This window comes from Salvia hispanica, chromosome 4 (assembly GCF_023119035.1).
Source record: "Salvia hispanica cultivar TCC Black 2014 chromosome 4, UniMelb_Shisp_WGS_1.0, whole genome shotgun sequence".
NCBI classification, from domain to species: domain Eukaryota; kingdom Viridiplantae; phylum Streptophyta; class Magnoliopsida; order Lamiales; family Lamiaceae; genus Salvia; species Salvia hispanica.
In genome coordinates this window covers 36,661,390-36,686,812 of record NC_062968.1, presented here as the reverse complement: position 1 = coordinate 36,686,812, position 25,423 = coordinate 36,661,390, and the positions used below count along the sequence as shown (strand labels likewise).

Here is a 25,423-nt window from a genome sequence, read left to right as displayed (position 1 = left end):
CTGATACGATGAAGATGCTCCACAAACCCCTAAAGAAGACATGGAACCGAAGTTGAACTACTTGAGAGAGAGAGTCGTGAAGTCCAAGTCCATGGTAGACGTGAAAGTCAACGAAGACCTCTACAACATGCTTTGTGGGCGTGTTGCAGTGGTTGCAGTAGAGCCTTGGCGGACATACATGTCCACCACGTTGACATCGGCTCTCATGTCATCCGACTCCATGATTTTGTTAAACCAAGATCCGATGACAACTTAGGAGAGCTCAAGAGAGAGAAGAAGCTTCTATTCTATTCGAGGTGGGAATTTTATTTATTTTCGCGATCTTAGGTGTTTACGTACTCAATGCTCTTGATTCGATGCTTCTTACGTATGAATATTTGGGAAACATTTTGACAAAAGTACTATGTAAAGTTGTACCCTTCATTAGTATGGTAATGTGGGCGGAGTGCAACGCTGACGAAAGGAAAAATAGGAAAAGTTGGACAATATTGAAAAAAGGGCGACATGGATTAAGAAGGCGGCAAACCTAGTGTACAAAATCCTAGATGAAAACGGACTGAAAAATTTTGTGTTAGAATGACTTGAAATTTGCACGATGACTTAAAATTAACGCAATGCTTGCAACATCGTCGTGGTGATGGAAGATGGATTTTGGCCATCTAACATCGTTTAGGGGAGAAAAAAGATAATTTACTGTTTTTTTGACTTTTTTTTAATTCTTAGTTTTTGTTCTATTTCCTTTTGAGTTACTAGAGTTTTCTAAACGATTATAATAATGGTTGTCTTTGTTTTGACTATGGCTTTTTATTTATAATACTATGTCATTTTTAATATATCCTAATCCTAAAGGTTTGAATTTTGGGCTAACCTAATATGCTAATCGAGTTGTTATCGGTAAAATTAACAAGTGGATAGTACACTATATAATGATAATAACTAGTCACATTTATTGCAAGTAATATATTTAATTATGCCAATTCTGAGATATATAGTTTATACTAACTTAAACATGATTGAATACTAATTTAATATTTATATAAATAAGATAAGTAAAGTATAAGCATATTTTGAGAAATTTTAAATCATGTTTTAAAAATTAAAATATTTCTCACGATGAATCAATTTTATAAATTATTTATCTATTTATATTAGTAAGAATCTAGTACTTCATACATATTTAATATAAAATTAAAAATTATTTTTTCACTTAGTTATTTACATTATAAAAATTATCAATAAAATCGAATTATATGTTAAATAGACGGAACAAATCAGCATTAGTTACACCGTTCAACCGACCTTAGTTAGCCCCACTTTTGGCTTGTTTCCTCATTTTTGATACAATATTGTTCATTTTGGTGTAACTTGGGCAAAGTATTTTTCGTAAAAGGTGGCTAAAAATATGTGAGGACCGTGAATAGTAGTCTTGGCTTCCAAAATTTAAATTTTGATTTGCATTGCTTTTACTTGCTTATATAATACTCCCTCCGTCCTATTCTACTAGTACTTTTCACTTTGACAGCGTAAATTTGAACATTTGAACATGAGTAATTAGTGTAATTAAATTAAAAATTTTAATGCAATAAGGCAACACTTAATAAAGGAAACACGAACTAACTCTAATATCTTAATTAAATATCATAATTTTTATCAAAAATATAAATAGTGCAAATTTTTTCAACACAGTCCGAAAATAAAATGTGCAAGTAGCATGAGACGGATGGAGTAATAGTCAAGATGCAATAGGCATTTTGAAAATATAATCCATCCGTCCCATAAAAATAAAGATATTTTTTTTTATTTTGGATCGTTCTATGAAAATATCTCTTTTTATTTTTGGTAACTTCTCTCTCTAATAAGGTGGGTTTATTCTCCACTAATAATACTCCCTCTGTCCCAAGAAAGATGATTCATTCCTTGGGCGGCACAAAATTTTATACAGTTTTATTTTGTATATTAGGTGGAAAAAATAAAGTAATAGAGAGAATAAAGTAAAAATAGGAGAGTTTCTATTTTTAGGAATGAGCCATCTTAGATGGGACAAACTAAAAATGAAAGCTAAATTTAATTTTGACTGTGATTCGATTATTTTCTAGTATTAAAAATAAAAAAAATTAGGATTAATTAAAAATTTTAATTTTTCATATTAAAAATATATCAAATCACCATCAAAATTAAATTTAGCTACAAATTATTTTGATAATTAAATTTATAATTATAATTTTTATTATTAATATATTTAAGAATTTCATAGTATATTTTATTTTATTTTTTTACTTTATAATAGTTTAAGACAAAGAAACAAGATTTGATATAAATTGGTTGAAAAAGAGAAGTGAAAAAATATCATTTCGTACGCTATAAGAAAATATTATAAAGATATGCAAAAAATATCATATCCAATATCAAGATATAAAAATCCAAATATACTCTTCATATCTCGGGGTGCATTTTTAGTATAAAATTAAGATGAATAGTGAAAATGTATCATGAATGTAATTACATCATTATCTAAAAACTAATGACATTAGACTATTTGCCTGCAGAAAGCATATTTCAAGGACTATTTGTGTAGCCGTCTCTAGTTTCTAATATTTCTTTGAAAGCTAATAATAGGCCCAATAGCAATCCAATTCTATTTCGTCGATGTTGGAGCATACAAAGCAATACGGACTAGCCAATAGATTAGCACTAGGACAAGTAAGAAACACCTCCTGCAATATCATTAAAGATTTTCCACAGCCCAGTAGGCTCTAACGCCTTAGCCTAACAAATAAATTGAACCAATGCCTTAGCCTAACAAATAAATTGACAAATACGATTAATTCATTTTAATTGTTGGTGTTTATCAAATATTTAAAAAAATAAAATGCAATGAGTTGTAAATGTAGAGTATAAATAAAAAAAGTAAAAAAAATCGGCTACTCGATCGCTTATCCACGAAATAGCGGACGAGCGATCGGCTAACCGTGCTAGGCCGTGGATGAGAGCTCGTCCGTCTTTGGGACGTCCGTCGCATTAGCCGAACGCAATAGCGGACGTTCCCCACGCCCTTCCTGCTAGCACATGGCTAGTCCGTGCTGATGTCAGCTATTCATTCTCATTCTCATTCTCTCTTTCTCTTTCTCTTTCTCTTTCTTTTTCTTTTTCTTTTTCTTTTTCTTTAAATGGTTCACACATTTATCTCTAGTCTCTAATTGTGCACTTTCCTCTTAACATCGTCTTCACACCTAATTCGAATTGTGCACTTTCATCCTCTATTGAGTTCCGCGTTTCAAGATCAAATTTTTGTGGCTATTTGTGAAGACCGCGGAAGAATTATACAGGTGAGGGAAAACATTAATCGGCTCGAAGATCTGTTTTGTGGGTTGTTAAAAATTTGATTTGTATGTGATCGAATGGAGTTAAAACTTTCCCTTATTTACTATGAAATTCGAATTAGCATGATTGGAATCAGGTGAGAAGTGAAGCATATATGTATGTTTTGATTATCTTTTTGATATGGGTGCTTTCTGCTAGTTAGTAGTGAGTCTGGGATTTATCTGACTAACTTATTTATGTTGGGTTGAGTTTTCCTGCTCCCCTGCAAATTGGGCTTTAGAGTCTAATCTTGAATTTGAGGTTTAATTAATGCAGCTTTAGTAGAAATTATTATCTCTGTCCTCTGAAAATGAGGGGTTTATTATGAGACCCATAACCCATATGATATGTGTGTGTGAGTGAGAGAGATGTGAGTTTTTGTAGATGTTTGTGTAGTTACTATTAGAAGTTGCATGCTGAGCTTGAATGTGAGAAATAAGCTAAGCAAGCCATATTCAAAATGAAGGTACAAAAGAGATAGAATTGTGTTGCTGCTGTATTTGACATGTGTTTCATTAATGAGGCAATGCCTATATATACATGTACAAGATAAACTACTTAACTGAAAGAGAAGTGGATGGTACCCATTTACACGTTCTCATGATCCTATTTTTCACATGATACATAATTACTCTGACTAGGAATGAGAACACGTTCAGGATGTGTGTGCAGTTTATCCACACAAGCAGTTGCTTGAGATTCTTCAATCGTGGCTTTACATGCTGGTTTTGAGCTATACGACTTCTCCTTGCACTCAACTTCTTTTCTCATTTCAGTCGAGATTCCAACACTTCCCCTCAATTCGATCGAGGATAAGGGACATACATTGAGCTTATTCCTTAGCCTTGAGAAGAATTGGTACCCAAGCGACTTTGTGAAGATATCCGCAATTTGATCACCGGTAGGGACATGTCGAAGATCCAATTGCTTTGCTGCAACCTTGTCCCGAACAAAATGAATTTCTAATTCGACATGATTCGTACGAGCATGTAGGACAGGATTGCTAGCCAAGGCTATTGTACTTAGATTATCCACCCAAACGATTGGAATCAACTTCGGCACAAGATTCCGTTCACCAAGAAGGGACTGCATCCAGTTCACTTCAGAGGCGGCATGAGCTAGGCTCCTATATTCAGCCTCGGTGCTTGAGCGTGATACTACAGATTGATTTTTGGAGCACCATGAAATGAGATTGGCTCCATAATAGGTACAATATCCAAAAACTGACCTTCTGTCATCGGGGTCAGATGCCCAATCTGAATCTGAGAATGCCGAGATGCCTTCATAATGTGTATCCCATAGTCTAGGGACCCGGCTAAGTATCTCACAATTCTTTTTACCGCCTTCCAGTGTGTATCAAGTGGGCAAGCCATAAACTGACTGACTTTGTTCACATAGAATGATATCTCGGGCCTAGTGATTGTGGCGTACTGCAGCGCACCAACAACACGTCTGTAAAGGGTTCCATCAACTGTGGGATTACCATCTTTCTTGGATAACTTCAAGTTAGAAACCATAGGGGTGGAACAGCCCTTTGCTTCTTGCATACCGAGCTTGGCAAGGAGTTCTTTGATGTAGGTCTTTTGATTCAGATGGATTTCTTGAGCTGTATTAGTAATCTCAATTCCAAGAAAGTGCTTCACTTCCCCTAAATCCTTTAGAGAGAAGTGCTCACTTAGAAGCTTAATAACTTGCCTGACAGCAACAGAAGAACTACCTGTAATAAGCATATCGTCAACATAGATGAGAAGATAGATGGTTTCTGATTTTCTGATTCTGTAGAAAAGGGAGGTATCAGCCCGAGATTGAGAGAACCCCAATGATAATAGCACAGCCCGAACAGTGGAGAACCAGGCTCGGGAAGCTTGTTTCAAGCCATAAATGGCTTTATTTAATTTGCAAACCAAGTGTGGAGATCCTTGCTCAAAACCCGGGGGCTGTCGCATATAGATCTCTTCCTGTAAATCTCCATGTAAAAAGGCATTATTCACATCCAAATGAGTAACACACCAGTTAGAAGAAACAACAATGCTCAAAATAAGTCTGATAGTGCTCGGTTTGACCACGGGACTGAATGTGTCAGTGAAATCAAAACCTGCTTGTTGTGAAAATCCTTGAGCAACCAATCGTGCTTTATGTCTAGTTATCATGCCATCAGCATCCTTTTTGAGCTTGAAAATCCAAGTGCAGCCCACAAAATTTTTTCCGGGAGGTAATGTGGTTAAAATCCACGTTTTATTTTTCAGAAGAGCTAAGAATTCTTCCTCCATAGCCTTCTTCCACACAAGCACCAAGAGAGCAGCAGTGTGAGATTTAGGGATGACAAGGGAGATTTCCAAGGTGGAATAGGTGGTGTGAAGGTAGATTTTTGGCTTGAAAGTTCCTGCTTTTGATCTTGTTATCATACTGTGAGTGGGAAGAGCAGGAGAAGAATTATGAGAAGGTGGAGTAGTATGTGAAGGAGAAGTAGTTGGAGTATGAGTTGAGAGATTGAGATCATCAGAATGTGAAACAGGATCAAGAGAGGTAATAGGTGGAGCATTATCATGGATAGGAGTGGGAGTGGATTGAATATGTGGAGATGGAGAGATATGAGATGATGATATAGGAAGACCAGTAGGTTGTACACATGGAGGGACAAATGCTGTAGTGGGTGTATTGATGAAAGTAGGAGAAGATTTGTTGTGATGAAATGAAGACTCATCAAATATAATATCTCTAGTGATGATGGTCTTACCATTTGAGAGGAGGGCCTTATAGCCTTTGTGATGAGGACTATATCCAAGAAATGTGGCAGCATCTGATCGGAATTGGAGTTTGTTCTTATTATAAGGTCTGACATGGGGGTAGCAAAGACATCCAAACACCCTGAGCTGGTGATAATCCGGCTTTGATTTGAAGAGCTTTTCAAAAGGTGATGAGTGAAGCATAGTTTTGGTGGGAATTCTGTTGATGAGAAAGCACGTTGTGGTGAAGGCATCATCCCAGAATGAAGCAGGTAGAGAGGACTGTGCTAGAAGGGCCAATCCCATTTCGACAATATGTCGATGCTTGCGTTCAGCCATGTTGTTTTTCTGTGGAGTATATGGGCAAAAAACCTTATGTTGAATGCCATGGTCCTGCAAAAAACTGGTAAGACCTTGAAATTCTCCACCCCAATCGCTTTGAAAAGCTTTAATGGAGCAATTCAATTGATTCTCAGCCAATGTTTTAAAATGTTTGAAAGCAATGAAGACATCTCCCTTAGATTTCAACAGATAAAGCCAAGTATATCTACTAAATTGATCAACAAAAGTAACATAATAAGAGAATCCATTTATAGAAAAAAGAGGGGCAGGACCCCAAACATCACTGTGTATGAGCTGAAGTGGAGCAGTGTATTGAGTGTGAGAGGAAGAATATGGTAACTTGTGACTTTTTGCAATGCAACAAGGATGACACAATATACTTGATTTTGTAGCATTGAATGGAATATTACAAGAATGCAAAGCTTTTTCAACTGCTTCAAAATTATAGTGGCCAAGTCTTTTGTGCCAAAGATCTAAATTTAACTTAACATTAGGAGAAAAGAAAGCTAAAGGAGCAGGTGGTCCTAAGATGGCAGTACATGCAGCTGGAAAAGAAATGCATTTGCTTTGTAGAGAGCTATGAACATGAGATGACTTCTTGGGTCTGTGAAGGAGAAAATGGTAGAGACCTTCCCTAAGAGTGCCCTTGAGGAGTGTAGCCTTGGTGGTTTGATCCTTCACAAGACAAAGATTCGGGTGAAATTCAAAAAGACATTATTATCTTTAGTGAATTGAGCAACACTAACGAGATTTTTAGTAATGTGAGGAACATGGAGTAAGTTTTTCATGACAATGGTTCTAGAGTTTGGATTTGTAGAAGATAGAAAAACAGATTGACCAATATGAGAGATGTTGATACCTTGACCATTACCAAGTTGAAGGGAGGTACCTCCATTGTATTCAACACTGGTGTTTAGATTGGAGAGATCATTGGAGATGTGGTTTGTGGCGCCCGAATCCGGATACCAAGAGGTGGTGCAGCTGCCATCATAGTTATACTTAGTAGGTTGATTGCTCACAATGTGATGAGTTGGAGCAGCTCTATGATGCACAATGTTGGCAGAAGGTCCAGGATAGAAATTGGGTTGTTGGTGTTGGTGTTGAGGTTGTCTTTGTTGTCCAGAAGAAGGTGAGAATCCTTGCTCAAACCTGTGCCAACAACGATCAGCTCTGTGTCCTGGCTTTTGGCAGAGTTGGCACACAAGTTTGGCTCCTGAGAACCTGCCTCCTCGACCCCCTCTTCCTCTAGAGCTTCTTCCACCAAAATTTCCACTACCATATTGCTGATATCCTTTATTTGACTGAGATTGGCCCTCGAATCGGTGTCCAGCGGCCTGAATTACATTGGCAACCGGCTGAGTTCCATCAGTATTTACGTTAGATGCTTTGGAGGATTCCAACCTAGACTCAAAACTCAGCAATAAAGCAGTTACATCTTGGAGACACCATACATCTCCTTTTGAGGTGATAGTCACCATGACTGGATCATATTCAGATCCAAGTCCAGCCAGAATATGAAGAATGTGGTCTTCATTCGAGACCCTGCATCCGGCTGATCCCAACAAATCACAGCAAGTTTTGATCTTGTTGAGATAATCTGTCATTGCCAGATTCTCCTTTTTTAAAGTTTGCAATTGCAGCTTATACTGCATTATCTTAGCCTTTGATTGACTAGAGTAGTTGGTCTCCAACGCCTGCCATATTTTATGGCTTGAATCCAGTCCTACGACCATCACCATGGTGCTCTCCGAGAGGGAAGATTGTAGCCACGCGGAGAGGAGTTGATCTTGGCGATGCCAGGCGGCATATGCCGGGTTTGCCCGCATTTCTTCTGTTTCTTCGTCGAGTAGATAGCGTGGAGGAATATGATCTCCTGCAACAAGGTATTCCTCCAAACCATAACCACGGACTGTAGCAAGAACTTGTTGTTTCCACATAAGAAAATTTGTATCTGAAAGGGAAGAAAAGGAAATGAGAGAGGATTGTTTTTGGGTGGTTTCACCCGTGTAGCTATCGGCCATTTTTAAAAAAAAAGTAAAAATGTAGAAGAGGAGTAGAGGTAGCAGATTCCTAATATGGCTCTGATACCATATTAGAAGTTGCATGCTGAGCTTGAATGTGAGAAATAAGCTAAGCAAGCCATATTCAAAATGAAGGTACAAAAGAGATAGAATTGTGTTGTTGTTGTATTCGACATGTGTTTCATTAATGAGGCAATGCCTATCTATACATGTACAAGATAAACTACTTAACTGAAAGAGAAGTGGATGGTACCCATTTACACGTTCTCATGATCCTATTTTTCACATGATACATAATTACTCTGACTAGGAATGAGAACACGTTCAGGATGTGTGTGCAGTTTATCCACACAAGCAGTTGCTTGAGATTCTTCAATCGTGACTTTACATGCTGGTTTTGAGCTATACGACTTCTCCTTACACTCAACTTCTTTTCTCATTTCAGTCGAGATTCCAACAGTTACTAGTTACTACTAGTTAGTGTTGCTCAAAGCGAAATAGTATATGTTATGATGTGAATATCCTATCTCTAAGCTATTATTGATCTCTCATAGTTAGATCAATTGGACGCCTAAATGATGATTAGGCTGTAAGTTTTGGATTCCTTGTGTCCAATTTAGTTTGTGGATCTACTTTAATGAATTCTATACCTGCAATTTAATGTACTAACAATTTCTCTGAACTATGCAGTCTGTGAGTCTGGTACTACACACCATTTTATGGCCATTGAGTGTGGCATAAAGGATGAACCAACGACAAATTCAACAAATGAAATAAAGCAATCGGACCGGAATTGAATTTTCAGGATGTATCAAAAAATACGAGCTCTGAGTCCAGAGGTCGCAACCAGTCCCCACGTGATCTTAGGGTATTTACTCTTGCAGAGATGAAACAGGCAACCAAAATTTTTGGTAACACTACCAAACATGGGTAATGAGGTTTTGGATGTGTTTTTAAGGGTATGAAAACTGATGTACTAGTACTTGTTGGTAGAAGAGGTCTGCGGCTACCCTTTCTTCAGTTATGTGCTCTTCACTACTATCAATTTCCCTATTTCCTGAGATCTATGTATCGACATAATTAGTTTTATGTGCTAGAAGTAAAATAAATTGGTACATTTGTGGGTGAGTAGATGTAGTAGCAAGTTTTAAGATCCCAAGTTGGACCATCCTCAGCATTCTTCAATCTTCACTATTGATAATGCATTTTAAACACGTCTATTTGAGTATTGATGCTCCGAAATGTTAAAAGTTACTTCCTTCGTTCCGTTATAATTGAAACTTCTCTTTTGACCACAAGATTTAAATGATGTTTAGACTTTAGAGAGTTAAGTGGAGAGATAAAATGGTATACCATATAGATTATAGAAGTTAAAGTTTTTATATTTTAGACCATTTTAAAAGTTCATGGAAAAAAATCAAAATTAGGCTAAGATTCAATAATTATAAACTAGAGTAATAAAATATGAAGGTAAATATGTAATGATTTAATAGTGTCTAAAAAAAATTGAATAAAATCTTAAATCATGGAAATCTTGAAATAGTAAAATGAGGTATTAGTTTGGAAAGATGAGTCATTATATGATTTGAATTGATTATCTCCGTCCTTAAAAGATAGAAATTATTTTTATTTTGGATCGTTCCTTAAAAATAAAATTTTAAATTTTTTTACTTTTTTCTTTCTCTTTCTTGCTTTATACAGTGGTATATTTTTCTTTTCCTTTCTCTTGCTCTATTAATTCTTCTCTCTTATTTTATCAATATACATTAAAATACGTGTCATTTAAAAATTTATATTTCTCAAATATGAAGATAGTACTACTATTAAATAAAAGTATTTAAAAAGAATGTACTTGTACTCCATATTAAGGGTTGCGGACTTAACTAAGGGTGTGTTTGGGAACATGGAATTGGAGCTATGGAATTGGAATTGGAGGCTCCAATTCCAATTCCATTGTTTGGTATCACAAAAATGTATAGAATTTGAATTAAATTATAATTACAAATTTTTTAGTTCCATGATTTGAATTCCATATCAAAGTATAAAATTGGAATTCCAAATAGTCATAAAATTAGATAGCTTCACTGCCCACTACACACATGTCACACACGACACACATTTCACACACTACACACATATTTCACACACTACACACACTACACACATGTCACACACTACACACGCGACACAATACATACTACACACTACACACATGTCACACACTACACACACTACACATATTTCACACATTTCACACACTACACACATTTTACACATTTCACACACTACATACACTACACATATTTCACACACTACACATATTTCACACACTACACACATTTCACACATTTCACACACTACCCACACTACACATATTTCACATACTGCACATATTTCACACACTACACACATTTCACACACTACACACACTACACACACTACACACATTTCACATATTTCACACAATTCACATATTTCACACACTACACACACTACACACATTTCACACACTACACACTTTTCACACATTTCACACACTACACACATTTCACACACTTCACACACTTCACAAATTTCACACACTACACACATTTCACATATTTCACACACTACACACTTCACAAATTTCACACACTACACATATTTCACACACTTCACACACTTCACAAATTTCACACACTACACACATTTCACATATTTCACACACTACACACTTCACAAATTTCATACACTACACATATTTCACACACTTCACACACTACACAAATTTTACACATTTCACACTATACACAAAATACACACGTTACATACATTATACACAAAATACTACACACGTGACACACTAAATACACACACGACACAAATTTTACACAAAATACACACTACGCACACTATAACCAAAATACACACATTATTCACAAACTAAAATTTCAAATTTGGCTAAGTTTAAACTTTTGAAAATTTTTAGTGTTTTTAATCAAATCGAAACAAAAATCTAGAACTAAAAAAAAAATTAGATGCTTGAAATGTGTAAAATGTGTGTAAAGTGTGAAGTGTGTGAAATTTGTGTAGTGTGTGTAGTGTGTGAACTATGTGAAACATGTGAAATGTGTGAAGTGTGTGAAATGTGTGAAGTGTGTGAAATATGTGAAATGTGTGAAGTGTGTGAATTGTGTGCAGTGTGTGTAGTGTGTAGTGTGTGAAATATGTGAAGTGTGTGTAGTGTGTGCATTGTAAGTATATTTACCAAACATGTCAATTCAATTTCATATCAATTCTTCGTTTTACCAAACATGGGATTTGGAATTGAATTATAATTCCAATTCAATTCCATAGAATTCCAATTCCAATTCCAATTCCGTGTTCCAAACCGAGCCTAAGGAAAATTCATTTAGATGAATAAAATTGGCGGTGAAGAAAGGTTTGGCGGAGCTATGGCACGCCGATGTGTAAGCCGATTTCATCACGCCATAATTCATAAAGCGTTTCCAAAGGCATATTGTTCATCTTTACTAAACATTGCGCTCCTTTACTCATTCATTGTCGCAAATGGAGTACATTAGTATTCGTGCACTCACAGCCACAGGGATTATATTTATAACCAAGGTGAGTTCTGAATTGCTTGCCACCTCGAGTGGCCTTCGTTTTGTTTTCTTTTGTGTTGTGATGCATATGTTTCTGCTTAATTTGTGCCGAGGACATTAGGATAATGGAATTTGTGGTGAACTTCTAATCGAATTTTATTTGGAAAAAATATTTAAGAGTTTTTTGATACTCCAGTGTTGAGGGCTCTACTTTGCATCGAAATTAACAACAAAAACTACTCTTAGTGACCAACGGAATACGACAATCATGTTCTTTTAGGTCTTGAGGATTACTAATGCCTTATGGAAACAGGTTTGGAGAAGTAAATCTTAAAGGAAAGTCAAAACTTACAGACTTTCATTTGTTGTATTGCTTTTGGATATGATCAATAGACTAATACAGTTGTTCTCATTGATAGTTTGGTAGAAGTTACTTAGATTTCTCATCGATAGAGCCATAGTGTCGATTTCTCAAGAATAATCCGTGGAGCTCTTTTGCACGTAACGTTAGGGGAATTTTGTCAGTGTATCAGATGATTAAAAGCGTAGATAGTTAATAATGGGTTATACTGTTTATAAATATGTGGCCATAGGACTTTTCAAGAAACTGTATCTTATTGGGTATGTAGTTGAAAGAGTGTGCATAATGTGGTTAGCTGGAAGTATACACAATCTGACTAGATAGGCACTGTAGCAGCTGTTATTGGATGAATGCATGTTTGTTTCTGTGAGTATTCACCAGAAGAAGCAATGCATGAACCAGATCCTGATTCTGCTCCATTGAGTTCTTAACATTGACAGAATTTTCAGTAACAGTTACTATGGAGACAGCACCCAACATGATGTGAAGATTTGCCACGAACAATACACTAGAGATGATCAATGCGTCTACACTGACAATGATGGGATTGCTGCACATGCTCTTCATGATCACATTCTGGGGAGGAATACTTGCAAGATTCCTTTGTCGCCTCAGATTGGCATACCTCTTCAAAAAAGTATTACGTAGGTGCGTGCTTCTTTTCCTGTTTATCTTCTCTAGAACCTACTTCAATTAAATTTCCAGGAAATCTATAAAAAGTGAAGCTGAGGGGGTAGCGCATATGAGAGTGGTGATTCAGGGAGCCCATGCTTTAGCCTGGAGATAGATCATGTGAGGGAGATGACTACTCCTGTACTCTGGACACAACAGACGAGTCTGAACTTGATGGAGAAGTTGAGAAGAGGTTATACCAAATGATTCCTGTTCTTGAAAGCATCAACTCCATGAACTTCATAGAATTTAACTCTCTTGGATCATTGCACTGTACATAGTTCACTAACATATATTTTCACACCCATGAGATGCCTTGTCAAACATCAAGATATTGATTTCCTCATGTTAGTTTATTTCCTCACCTTGTCCTTTTAAATCCAAAACATCCCTGAATCTATTTATTGGCAAAGTTATATACTCCTGATTAACCAAACTTCTGACAAATTGGCGCAATTCTGACTTTGAAGCAGTTCAACTTATAAATAGGACATGATTTTGTATGCTCAACTTGATTGAAATTTACTTTTGGAATGATCATTTGAAGGATATTTAAGTTTTATGTTGGTACCACTGGCAGCACGTTCCGATGATTAATGGGGACATACTCACACACCTTCAGTAGATGAAGCAGCTTATGACCATCAAAGGCTATTGGATAGATACTTTTGGTCTTATTATGTTGTTTGTGTAGTGTAAGATTGGAATAAGCGAATCAGATGTATAACGGTTTTTCTGATTTGTTTCTTTCCAGTTTCTGTCTAAGGATTTCTTTAATGCATCCATGCTTGGAATTTGTCTTTGTCAATACCACCATCTTTGTTAACTCTCTTCACCTGATGTTAGTTTTACACTTGGATCAAATATTCAATAATTATGAGCTTAAACCTCTTATGCTCAACGGTAGAAGCCAAATATTTTCTGATGTCATAAGCTTTATTGGTGTAGCCAAGTGAATAATAGTTAACGGACTGGTTGTAATGTCTATAAGGAATCTTGGAACTTCAAATCAGCCTCTAGCAATACAGGATGGTATACCATTGATGATGCTTAATATTCTGCTCTGGGTTTTGATTGCATTTGATATTTTCCCCAGTATTTTCATTGTTAGTGAATTCGTTCGACTCATTTGTGATAGTTGATCTGCTTCATTTCAGATTATCATTGTATGACTTGATTGAGAACAAAGTTCAAGGAGATGGAACTTGGCAGGTAAGTTTGTGAGTCTTTGCTGTTGTTTGTGTGTCTCATCATGTACTGCACTCTGCTTTTATTGCAGATAATAGGTTGGCCAAAATGTTTTAGTACCATTTGATATAAATTTTTTAGAATATAGTAAAAACATTTATCTTTTAGTATGCATTGAAAACTAAAACCTACAATTTTTATCATTTTTTATCTTGTTGGAGTATTACTTATAAGCATAAGCGAAGCACATTATCTTTCCCTAAATTGAACTTTCACATCATATAATAGGTGTTGTACTTTTGGAGATTAAAATAGTTCCACATTTTCATTATGGTTTTTCTGCAGTTTCGTGTTTGATCTGATCAGTGCTATCGGGGGCACAGAATACCACAAATTCATCCGACAACAAGTTCTCCACCAGGTCGGTTTAGTGACAAAAGGATATCATTTTATCGTCGTTTCCTTATTCTCTTACGTCTTGGAGGTTTAAGTTTGTAACCATAAGCTCAAGTGCTCCTGTTTGTTGGAGTGTATGGGGAATTTGCCATCTACTTGAATAGGATATCCATGTATACTTCATTGATCTCAATAATTTTTTTACCTTCTATTTCGACCACATGAACACCCAAGTTGCTTACACAATTAGTGGTGTCAGTATTGATTCTTAATACTAACTTCATTGGGAGAAATGTGCAGTGCTGCGATCATCTTGTGCAGTTGTGCATTTGAGTTTGTAGGGTGAGGTCAATTGTACAGTGATTTCAAAACACCATCATTTTTGCATCAAAATTACACAAAAGGCCTAACTCCCAACGAGTTGAAGGCATTTTCACCTAAGTTGTGAACTTGATTAGCCTGATTATTTCTAAACTAATGTTGTAGTAGTAAGTAGTAAGTAGAAATAGACAATTAATGGGTAATTACTTCCGACTTCCGTAGACATACTAGTCACGGCCTAACTCGGTGGGCTTTTCTTTTTCCTCCGTAGGCGGCTCAAGTAGCAGTGCCGTGAATGGCATGTGTCCGTATCCGTGAGGTATAAATTTGAACTCCATCGGCGGCGGCTGGCAGCTAGGCGGAGGTGGGGGTACATGAAGGAGGGGGCCGGAGGAGGTGGAGATGGCCTCGGCGGGGTGGGTGCCGGTGCCCGTGGCGGCGATGATGGAAGGCTCGGCCTGGCGGAGGAGCCACTCGATGGTCTCTCCGTCGGTGCGGTGGCCGAGTTCTCGAGTGAGCTGGAAGACGCGGGCGGCGCAGAGGGCGGGCATCCGGACGCGGCGGCCGCGGCCGTTGACCTTGGTGTGACGATCTTTAGTGTTGGTGGAGGCGGCGCGTGGCTTGAGTGCGGTGATAGGTTTGGGATTAAGGTCAGTGGGAAGCATATCTGAAGAGGAAGGAGACATGGTGTTGACTGCTGATTGGTTAGGGTTACCCCACACAAATATTCAAACACGACAATCACAACCCTAACCATTTTGACAGCTGTGTCTTGGAATTTGACATGGATTGGGTTGGGCCCATCTTTCTCTCTTAATGGATCTCTAGTCTCCTATGCTTCTACTTCCAATATGTATATGTTTCTACTACATATTTAAATTAAATGAGGTGTGATATATTATGTGTTAGAATTATGATGATGGTGTTTTATTGTTTTGAGTATAGGAAGTTGACTTATTGAATATTGTGACTTAGGGTTACACTAAAATGACAATAGTTCTGCCACGTGACAGACTTCCTTGTTTATGTATAGTAGATTGCTTGATTTCGTATTGCAAATTGCTTGGAATTATATGTTTGAGTTGCTTGTCTATGTATTCGAAATTATTTGTATAGGTTGTCATTTTAACTATAGTGTCATCATAGTGTTCTGATTTCGAATCCAAGATTACTTGGAACTATGTGCTGAGTTGCTAGTCTAGGTTGTCATTTTAATATGGTGTCACCATAGTGCACCCTTGTGATGTGTATATATAATTATTGCGGTATACCATATCAAAATCCCATATCCCATAAAATTTCAGCGCATTGAGATGGCAGTAAGGTAACAATTGGCCATATCCCATAAATATAAATTGATATCCCATAAAATTTCAGCGCATTGAGATGGCAGTAAGGTAACAATTGGCCATATCCCATAAATATAAATTAATTTAGGTTTGAATGCAATAAATCAAAATCTAAAATGTGTTTTTGGTATAATTTTAGTGTAAGCTTAAAAATACGTATTTTTCATTCAAAAATCTATAAGAGCATCTCCAAGGGGTATATTAAAAAGGGTATATTATATATTTACCTTCTTAAAAAATGAAATATACCCTTCTAAAAAGTAACACATTCCAAAGGGAGAAGATATATAGAAAGGTAAATTATTTTTTAAAAATAAAATAATAGTACAAAATGCATTAAAAAACATAAAGTGTAATACCTTCTCAAATACCTTTCCCCTTGAAAAGAGTTTTTCATGAAAAGAAGGCAAATATGGTAGTTATAAGATTTTACCTCTCCATTGATGAGGAGGTAAAGATACTTCTTCAAAATGAGAAAATGTATAATATCTTCTCAAATACCTCTACAATATGATTTTTCATGAAAAAAGGTAAATATGGTAGTTATATTAGTTTATCTCTCCATTTACCTATCCTCTTAGAGATGCTCTAATGAAATTAATTTTACAAATATTTTTCTACTGCATTTTAAGTTTTGCAATACCGTTGTAAATTAGATCTCAGGGACCAATATCACTGTAATAAAACTGAAATTTTGCTATGCAGAAATTAATGGACTTCCAGCCCAGCCCAAGCCCAAGCCCAAGCCCAAGCCCAGAATATAACAAAATAAATATAGTGAGTGCTTAACAGAGATGAAGGCCCCTTTCCAAAAGAAACAATCTAGAAAACAAAAATAACTCCAGTAATCTCGCCCCTCTCTTGGCGGGAATACTATTTTCAAGGTTCTCTCCGGTTATCACCCCAGTTGCTAGTATTTTCTGTCAAACCGCCGTCCGTAATCTTCTACTATCAAATTTCCAATTCTTACGGTAATCATCACTCCAAGTTCTGTGCTATTTTTTGTTCCTTTTTCAGAGATGTGGTTACCTATCTTGTTATGCATTCTAGGAAAGTCATCACTACATATGTTGATATTGTCGATTATTTTGGAAGATCAATGTCGGTTTCGGAAATGTAAATTTTGAATTGGAGTTTTCTTCTTCATGGAATGCTGAAATTTATTTGGACAACGAAAACTACGATGCCTAATCTTTCAATTAGGGCACGTCAGTACCATTTAATTTGTTTGTCTTGAACTGAAATTTGTCTCCTCTCTTCACATCTCTAGTATGGAGTCGAATGACCTCGAGGAAGAGGAGTTCGGGTTCTCAAGGAACTACTTTTTAGCAAAAGAATTGTGCGGTTCTAGCAAGAAATCTGCCCGCAAAGTTTCTGACATCAATCTCGTCGATGAGCAGGTATGCTTTGGGGTTTCTAAAGTAGTACTTGTTGTGTAAACTTCTATGACATTATAGAAAAATAATGTCTTTTAATGCCGATCCTGTAGGAATTAAGAGAAGCATATGCTAAACTTGAGTTCAAGCACGAGAAAGATATCAATAATTTGGTAAATAGTTACCGGAAATCATATGCAGAATGGGTTTTTATGTTAAGGTAAATTTATATCTTCTTCTTTGCTTGTGTGTGTCGGACAATATTAGACATTTTTGGTTCAATCTGTAATTTTGTTATTTTTTACAAATCTATGTACTTTGGTGTTGAGTTGTTTCATTATCCATGTGAAAGGTGTGGATTTGGGCTTTTGATGTATGGCTTTGGGTCAAAGAAGGGGCTGATAGAAGACTTTGCTTCAACGGCGTTAACAGATTATTCTGTTGTTGTGATCAATGGATATCTTCAGTCAATCAATCTTAAACAGGTAAAGCCAATGATAATTTGATTTGCAACCTTACTTTAGAGTATACTGGTTTCTGTTCCTTCCTTTTGTTATTAGTCATGGGTGATCATTCCCTTCTTCTTTCCTATCTGCAGTCTGCACACATTTTTCATTTAATTTGATATAAAAATGTTTGATGGGCTGCGAAGATTACTTACACATGATTCAGTTGGAACATGTGTTTCTGGGTGACAACTTGTTAGCATTTTGTTGTCATCTTCTCATCCTTTGGGGAAAAAAGTGGATGTTGCAATGTGTCATAACCTCATTCTCGATCTTGGAAGTGTATTGCTGAAATAAGTGCAAAATATGCAGATTAGTCATCATTTTGCTGTTATCTTTGTTATTAGTATGATCTACTACTTATATATTGGAACACCTAATTAGACACATGTGTTACAAATTGAATTTTTTTTGTGGTCAAGGTGCAGGGTTTCTTATCCCCCACAAGTAATTTAATTGGCATGAAACTTTTTTCTAAGTCTTTTTTAGGACATCACAATAGGGTGCTCTTTGACTTATCTTCCCAATCAGCTTCTCATTTAATAACCTGGTGAAAAATTTGGCAGCAGTTGCTGATAACATCAATTTTCTGAGCTACCTAATTTTGCTATATTCGTTAATGTTACTTGAATAGTCATCTCTTTTACAGAGGTCCAATATCACATTACTGTCAAGCTAAATGAGTGTGATATTTGGTATTTGTAAAAGTTTTATGCATACGAAAATTGGCGTGGATGCCATTAATTATCCCCTGAGGAACTTCTTGAAAGTGTTGAAGACATTCACCCACTGCCTTGGACAGCATGGTTTAAGGGTATGGTTAGCTTAAAGTGGCCATTAGCCTTACAAAAACATGACCAACAAGAAAATTTCTAGATGCGACAAGAAATATAATACCATGTATACCCAGCTTTGCCTAAAAATCTACCCCAGGTCAAAAAATTGTTGAGTGAAAACATAATGCCAAGTCAGGAATACCAGATTTTGGGTAGTCTAAATCAAAACCGAATTTGACGTCCTTTTCTTGTAACTTCTCCTCGGATATTGCCCCTTTACAAGTAACTAATTTCATTTATGCTCTTTGCATTTTGCTTTAAAAAAAACTTTTATATTAACTGGTTATGTAGAGTATCTCTGATGATGCTATCAGAATACATGGATCATTGGATCCCCTATGGCCCTGTATATGTTTTCTTGCTACATTTGTATTGTTGTTGTCCCCATACTGATGCTTTTTATGGATCAGTTGAAGATAAATTGCAGAATCCTCAAAATGCTAAATACCTCATGGATGTGATATTTGTAGGTTACAGTTACATTAGCTGAACTTCTGATGGAGCAATTGAAAACACAAAGGAAACTGGAAAATCATCCTAAGAACCAGCAACCATTTCATACCCAATCCATGGATGACCTTATTTCATTTCTCGATGGCCCACATTTGGACGATGGTGAATCTTTTGTTTGTGTTGTAGTGAACAACATTGACGGGCCTGCTTTGCGTGATTCAGAGTCTCAGCAATATCTCGCCAGACTTGCAGCTTGTTCTCATATTCTCATGGTGGCTTCCACGGATCACGTGAATGCACCTTTATGTAAGTTTCTTCTCACATTATATTTTTACTGGGAAATGTTGTTCTTGAATATTTTTCATTTCTATCAGTATGGAACAAGAAGATGGTACACACGGAATTCAATTGGTACTGGTACCATGTTCCTACCTTTGCACCATACAAGGTGGAGGGAATATTCTTTCCTCCGATCCTGGCTCATAGTGGCAGTGCACAAACTGTGAAGACAGCTTCACTAGTTTTACAGAGTTTGACGCCAAATGCTCAAAATGTGTTCAAAGTTGTTGCCGACCATCAGCTAGCCAATCCTGATGGAGAAGGCAAGTGGCTAAGTCTGACTGGAAAAATTTACATGCCTTTGCAATTGTATAACAAATGTGTTGGTTCTGTTTCTTGCAGGAATGCCATTGAACAATTTATACACAGTATGCCGAGAGCGTTTCCTAGTGAGTAGCCAAATTACTCTAAATGCTCATCTCACAGAATTTAAGGATCACGAATTGGTGAAGACGAGAAGAAACTCGGATGGCGAAGACTGCTTGTACATTCCTCTTACAAGCGATGCCCTTCAGAAGCTTATACATGAGATCAGCCAATAGAAGATTGATCAATAATTACTGTGTATGACTGTATGTCATAATTGTCATTTGCTGAAATCTGTAGCTTCTGGCATTTGAGCTTGTTTCATATTTTTATCACCTTATCTGTTAGGCTTTGAATTATTATATGCTACTCTCGAATCTTCATTAATATTCATGCAAACATCAAATAGTGCATATCTGAGGGATGGTCAAAAAATACAATGTGGTGAGAAGCAATGATCAAAAACCTAAGTTCGTAATGATTGATCTAGCATGTACTTTAAAATATCACACATTTATGTGGTTGAAAGTTTCAAAATAAATTGAACTCTAATCATAAACCGAATTATAGTAACTTAGTCAATCTGTTATATATGAATTTAAATAGCGGTACATTGATCCACCGAAGCTTTTAACATTTTTACTTTTGAAAAACGCCAAGTATTTTTTACATTTAATTAGTTGAACCTAATTTAGTGTAACACATTTACTAGTAGAAAGCTGGGTCCAAGGAACAATCCATTATTTTGAAGTAAATTTCGTCTGCTACATTACATTGTAAAAATATGATGGCATTAATTTATTTGCAAACATAAGATGAACAAGGTAAATAAACTAGTTACATTTATCAAACTTATGTTATACACAGAAAATTCAGGCCAACTAACTTCACTGAGAAAACCTACAAGAACTGCCTTTCTCTAAAAATATAATAATCAGCAAACATTTTGCTATGGGATCAAGTCCAACATGTTCATTCCAATAGAAGGAAATGCCTTGGCATGAACTGTAAAAAAACTAACATGAAATTTCCCCACATAAAGCCTCACAGGGCAAAGAAAAGAAACAGGACCAGTATCACCAACCCTTTTGGCTCAGCTTGCAAGTTGCAGAAGACCAAGGCAGCAACTCGAGATCGATGGGAGAAATTTCCTTATTACACATCCATAAGCAGAAAAGAAACTCAAGAATGTCATTCAGCAGTATAGTCAGAAAATCGAAGCATAAATTACTTAGGAACATGTCTATACTTCTACATTGTCACCGCTCGAATCAGCTAAGATCGTTAACCTCCGAGTAGTTTTGATAAAGTTACTGCAAGTAAACAAAGAAAAGATACATGCTTTTATTAGTGTATGTTAAGACATGAGGAGATGGCATGCAACGAAAGTAGCCAAACAAATTATTCTCACCTAAAGGGTTGGTCGCCAACTGACTTGACTCTGCCCACAGCATCTCTGCAGAGAACTCGATTCAGTATTTCTGAGACATCAATGCCAAACATATCTGCGAGTTTTCTGTACAATTGTTCATAAGAACCTAGTAGAGAAAGATCTAGTGTACGTCCTACATCCTCAGATTCCATAAAAACCTTGCAGTGACCAGTTTCCAGAATATCTGGTTGAATTCCTTCACATGATGAGTGCTCTGGTACTTCGTTTTGATTAAGGCTGCAACCAGATCCATCAGAAGTATTCCCTGTTTTCTCTACATTCCCATCAGAGGAACTATTTCCAGTTCGAGTGGGGGAAACTGTATCACTGGAGCAACTCAGAGAAATCTGGTTCTCTGGAAGTATTGGCTTACCAAAAAGCACAAACGGTGCTGCCTTGCCGTGATCAGGTTTAGCTGATCCTTGAGTTGGATTTCCCATGGTAAGTAGACAGGAAATTTTCTCATTGCTGGCAGGTGTTGGAAGGAGGGGACTGGACGGTCCAGTAGGATATCGGTCATGAGGCAGAAAACCAACGGGAAACAAACCCAACTGCAGTTGTTTATTTACGTGGAGACTTGATAATGATAAACCATATTGAGCATGCCTGGCTCCCTGCATGCCAGCAGGAGTGGTATTAGGAAGACACCCGAAGGGATTGCTAGACCCGACAAGCTGGGGGCTATATGGTGGCATAGGAATTTGTCCATCGAAAGGGTGATCTGAATGCTGTGGTAATCTCATTTTCTTTCTTGTTGGTGAGAAAGGAGAGAGGTGAATGGCAGGCATGTTTGATACGAGTTCAACGAGCCAAGGGCTTACTCGTTTCACATTTTGAAGCAGATCAGGCTCATCCCAGGCCACCTGTGATCATTTTCATACTGAAACCTTGTAACAGCTGGTTTGGACAGTATCAAGCTTTGCATATTAACATTAAAAATTAAGCAAGATAATATCTCACATATTAAACACAATACATTGAACATCATCAATCAAATGCAATGAAGAGGATCAAAGATTAAGGATTGCACCTAAAATTTCATGACTTGTCAATCCATACACTAGTAAAAAGAAAGTACACTAAGCAAGATTTAGGAAAACACGTGAGTAAATTGGGAGTGATCATGAAGTAAGCTGAATAATAGTGCTATGAAACATTTAACAAACTGAAATAAGACCAATTCATCTTGAACCCAAAATTACCTGAAGTAGTCTCCAAGGTGAATCAGGCCACCAAATAGGATCAACAACCTGAACTGATGATATAGTCCCCATGAACCAGCTTATGCGCGAGGAATCCTCGGTCTCAAATGCCATTTTAAATCTCATCCCCAAGCACCAACGTATTTGCATTGCTACCTTCACCAGAGAGGCCTTCACACAGAACTCAGGAGTGCTGGCTCTGGGATAGTACACCACCTCAAAGGGGTGTCCACTGGCAGCAAGACTCGCTGCTTCGACCACATCTTCCGCCTTCACTCTCCCCCTTCCTATCCAATTCACATTATTGTTCTTCTCATCATCCCTCAAAGACGATGAAAACCCCCCATAAGGCACAATGGAGTTCCCTCCAGCCAGATTCCACGTATCAGTTCCACCACCAACCCCCCTCTTTGCCCGCCTGATACCAACGCAAAGATCACCATTCTCCGCCCTCATGAACACTATCGAGTCCCCCGCCAGGAGCTTCTTATGGTTGACAAAAGTACTCCACCCGGTTGTGAGAAGATGCCGCCTTGGAGTCCCCCTGTAGATATGCCTAAACTTCCAGGTCTCGCCATGAACATCCTTAGCAAGAATGGTCTGCACGGGAGGGTCAGCCGAGTAGTCCAGCCGGGGAAATATGGTCTCCGCACAGTACCTAGGCACTGAAAATCCCCCACCATTGTTGGCATCAGACTGTGTTAGAGTCTTTGCAAACGACGCGGGCGTTTCTCGATTCTCAGAGCCAACAGCCCCTCCTTCATCATGATCAACCTCGGCGGCATCACTCCCACTAGCCGGAGACAATCTCATCTTGGCAAAGACCTCATCCGTATCAGGATCCGCCATGAAACTAATTGACGAAACTCGACATGGTATGTAAGCAGGAATTCTTGGAAAATTCCTAAAATCAACATTCCCACAGCAGTGCTCAGAGTGGCCCTGTGGGAAGTAAAACACCTTGGAATTCTTCAATGGCATCTGCACCATGCTGCCGGCGCAGGCATGCCATAATTGAGAATCCAAACATCTCTCTGTTTCTCTCATTTTCTCTTTCGATTCCATAAAACTCATCATTTCAATCTACAATTTTTAATTCATAGCACAAATTTTCTCTCACAGAAATTGAAAGCTAGAAGCAGAAAAATCCAATTAAAGTTAATAACCTCAAACTCTTGTAAACTCTTACCTCCTTATTTGAAGCACACAGATTGGCAGCATATGATATTTCACAATCAAGAACTTATCTTCACAAAATCAAAACTCTGACAATAGTCAAAAAGTAAGATTAATATCTTCGATCAAATATCACACTTTCTTCAATTTGACAGCACAAGGAACCCATGACCTTGGACCAGATAAAAAACCTTTTCGAAGAAAAGATTAAATAATGAATGAATCAAATTGATCTCTTCCACTTCAATCACACAAAAAAATTAAAATCACGGCAAACTAAAGTAAGCAATCAAAAAATCAAAAGCACATTTTTAGAGAAAAACAAAAGACAAGAAGCGGAACTTTTTCCTTTTACTTAATAAAGGCCTCTTCCATTCTCCCTCACTTCATACTCAACTCCATTCACACTATATATATGTCGTCTTCACTTGATTTATTTTTTTTTCTTTTTCCCCTGTTGAATTCGTTACTGTAATCTATTAATTAATTCCTTTTTAAAAGGGATAGTATTATACTTGCTGCCTCGGATCTGATGAACTAACTCTGATGTACCTTCATACACCAGAAACTGAAATATCCATTCCTCCATGTTGAATATAAATATGTTTATGTATTATAATAAGATTATATTTATTCTGCTGCTTACGAGAATTAAATAATTTTATATTGGGGTGAATCGGGTGATTAACATGGGTGGCGGGGCTTAATTGTTATTGATAGGACCAATGTATAGTAATCAGTGTAAGAGTCTTAATTTTAAAAAGTCTAATCTTTCACTTTAATTGAGCTAAGTCTATAGTAGTAGGTGTAAAAGCAACGTAATTTTTCTTTCTTTTCGAATATTCCATTCTTATTTAATTGAGATGTACGTAAGAATTGATAAAATCGAATTGAAATTCTGAAGCTTCAATTTCCACTCCAATATAAAAGAGCAAAAAACCCTCTATTTTGGATTGATTTATTTTATTAACGTAACAATTCAAACGACTAATTTGAGAAATCGAGCAGGAATGGTATTTTGGCCCATATTAATGGCTGAAGTAGTATTAAAATTCCTTAATTTAATCGTATTCTAACCCTCCATTTTAAATCAACTTTTTTGGAGTAGTATTGATTATAGACAAATGTTTTATAGACACAGTGGCAATACCATAATGAAGTTAAAGTAGTAATTTGATATTATATTATATTTATTATTAAATCTATATTTTACATAAATACTATTTTACCCTTATAGTTATAAAACGTGTATTTTTTTTGAAAAATATTTTGGAGACTTAATGTCTAAGACAAAATGAGGTTAAAGTAGTAATTTTATTTTACATTTAATTTTAAATTAAATTTAATATTTGTATATGTACTTTATTGCCCCTGCATTTATATATGGAAGTAGTATTAATTAAGATCTTGATAAGGTTAATTTGATTATTTATAAAATATAGAGTTCTTAACTAAATTTACTGTATCAAGAAAAATT

General features: G+C 36.6%; 3 protein-coding genes and 1 non-coding gene across 7 annotated transcripts; 1 reads left to right on the top strand and 3 right to left on the bottom strand.

Annotated features, from left to right (window-relative positions):
- Nucleotides 1–7,833: 7,833 nt before the first annotated feature.
- LOC125185773 lies at nucleotides 7,834–7,970 on the bottom strand. The gene has a single exon (XR_007170272.1). It is a non-coding gene; the product is annotated as a small nucleolar RNA Z247 (small nucleolar RNA).
- A 6,980-nt stretch (nucleotides 7,971–14,950) lies between these two features.
- Nucleotides 14,951–15,890, bottom strand: LOC125218669 (transcription factor TCP11-like). The gene has a single exon (XM_048120385.1). The coding sequence runs from the start codon at nucleotides 15,655–15,657 to the stop codon at nucleotides 15,199–15,201; it is 459 nt and encodes a 152-aa protein (XP_047976342.1). The 5' UTR covers nucleotides 15,658–15,890; the 3' UTR covers nucleotides 14,951–15,198.
- Nucleotides 15,891–17,135: 1,245 nt separating this feature from the next.
- LOC125223358 (origin of replication complex subunit 2) lies at nucleotides 17,136–20,553 on the top strand. Its single transcript, XM_048126474.1, has 7 exons — nucleotides 17,136–17,291; nucleotides 17,591–17,720; nucleotides 17,810–17,916; nucleotides 18,049–18,181; nucleotides 19,509–19,797; nucleotides 19,866–20,093; nucleotides 20,173–20,553. The coding sequence occupies exons 2-7, from the start codon at nucleotides 17,592–17,594 to the stop codon at nucleotides 20,370–20,372; spliced, it is 1,086 nt and encodes a 361-aa protein (XP_047982431.1). The 5' UTR covers nucleotides 17,136–17,291; nucleotide 17,591; the 3' UTR covers nucleotides 20,373–20,553.
- A 361-nt stretch (nucleotides 20,554–20,914) lies between these two features.
- Nucleotides 20,915–24,492, bottom strand: LOC125218587 (auxin response factor 18-like). 4 transcript variants are annotated; one of them, XM_048120281.1, is made up of 6 exons: nucleotides 23,960–24,492; nucleotides 22,771–23,853; nucleotides 21,548–22,431; nucleotides 21,386–21,449; nucleotides 21,221–21,287; nucleotides 20,915–21,141 (listed from the first exon to the last, which is right to left on the bottom strand). In XM_048120281.1, the coding sequence occupies exons 2-6, from the start codon at nucleotides 23,845–23,847 to the stop codon at nucleotides 21,086–21,088; spliced, it is 2,148 nt and encodes a 715-aa protein (XP_047976238.1). In that variant the 5' UTR covers nucleotides 23,848–23,853; nucleotides 23,960–24,492; the 3' UTR covers nucleotides 20,915–21,085. The 4 variants fall into 4 exon arrangements, with proteins under 4 accessions (XP_047976238.1, XP_047976241.1, XP_047976240.1 ...); XM_048120284.1 differs by having other exon boundaries at nucleotides 20,915–21,287; nucleotides 21,548–21,592; nucleotides 21,675–22,431; nucleotides 22,771–24,492; XM_048120283.1 differs by having other exon boundaries at nucleotides 20,915–21,449; nucleotides 21,548–21,592; nucleotides 21,675–22,431; nucleotides 22,771–24,492.
- Nucleotides 24,493–25,423: the final 931 nt, after the last annotated feature.

What these genes read in the sequence shown, in the direction of transcription:
- LOC125218669 (XM_048120385.1), bottom strand. Translation starts at nt 15,657, where the DNA reads ATGTCTCCTTCCTCTTCAGATATGCTTCCCACTGACCTTAATCCCAAA.
- LOC125223358 (XM_048126474.1), top strand. Translation starts at nt 17,592, where the DNA reads ATGGAGTCGAATGACCTCGAGGAAGAGGAGTTCGGGTTCTCAAGGAAC. An exon ending in TCAATCTCGTCGATGAGCAG is followed by an intron (nt 17,721 to 17,809) that starts GTATGCTTTGGG and finishes CCGATCCTGTAG; the next exon opens with GAATTAAGAGAAGCATATGC. An exon ending in AGTCAATCAATCTTAAACAG is followed by an intron (nt 18,182 to 19,508) that starts GTAAAGCCAATG and finishes TGATATTTGTAG; the next exon opens with GTTACAGTTACATTAGCTGA.
- LOC125218587 (XM_048120281.1), bottom strand. Translation starts at nt 23,847, where the DNA reads ATGATGAGTTTTATGGAATCGAAAGAGAAAATGAGAGAAACAGAGAGA. An exon ending in GTTGGCGACCAACCCTTTAG is followed by an intron (nt 21,450 to 21,547) that starts GTGAGAATAATT and finishes GTTTACTTGCAG; the next exon opens with TAACTTTATCAAAACTACTC. An exon ending in CGAGCGGTGACAATGTAGAA is followed by an intron (nt 21,288 to 21,385) that starts GTATAGACATGT and finishes ATGTGTAATAAG; the next exon opens with GAAATTTCTCCCATCGATCT.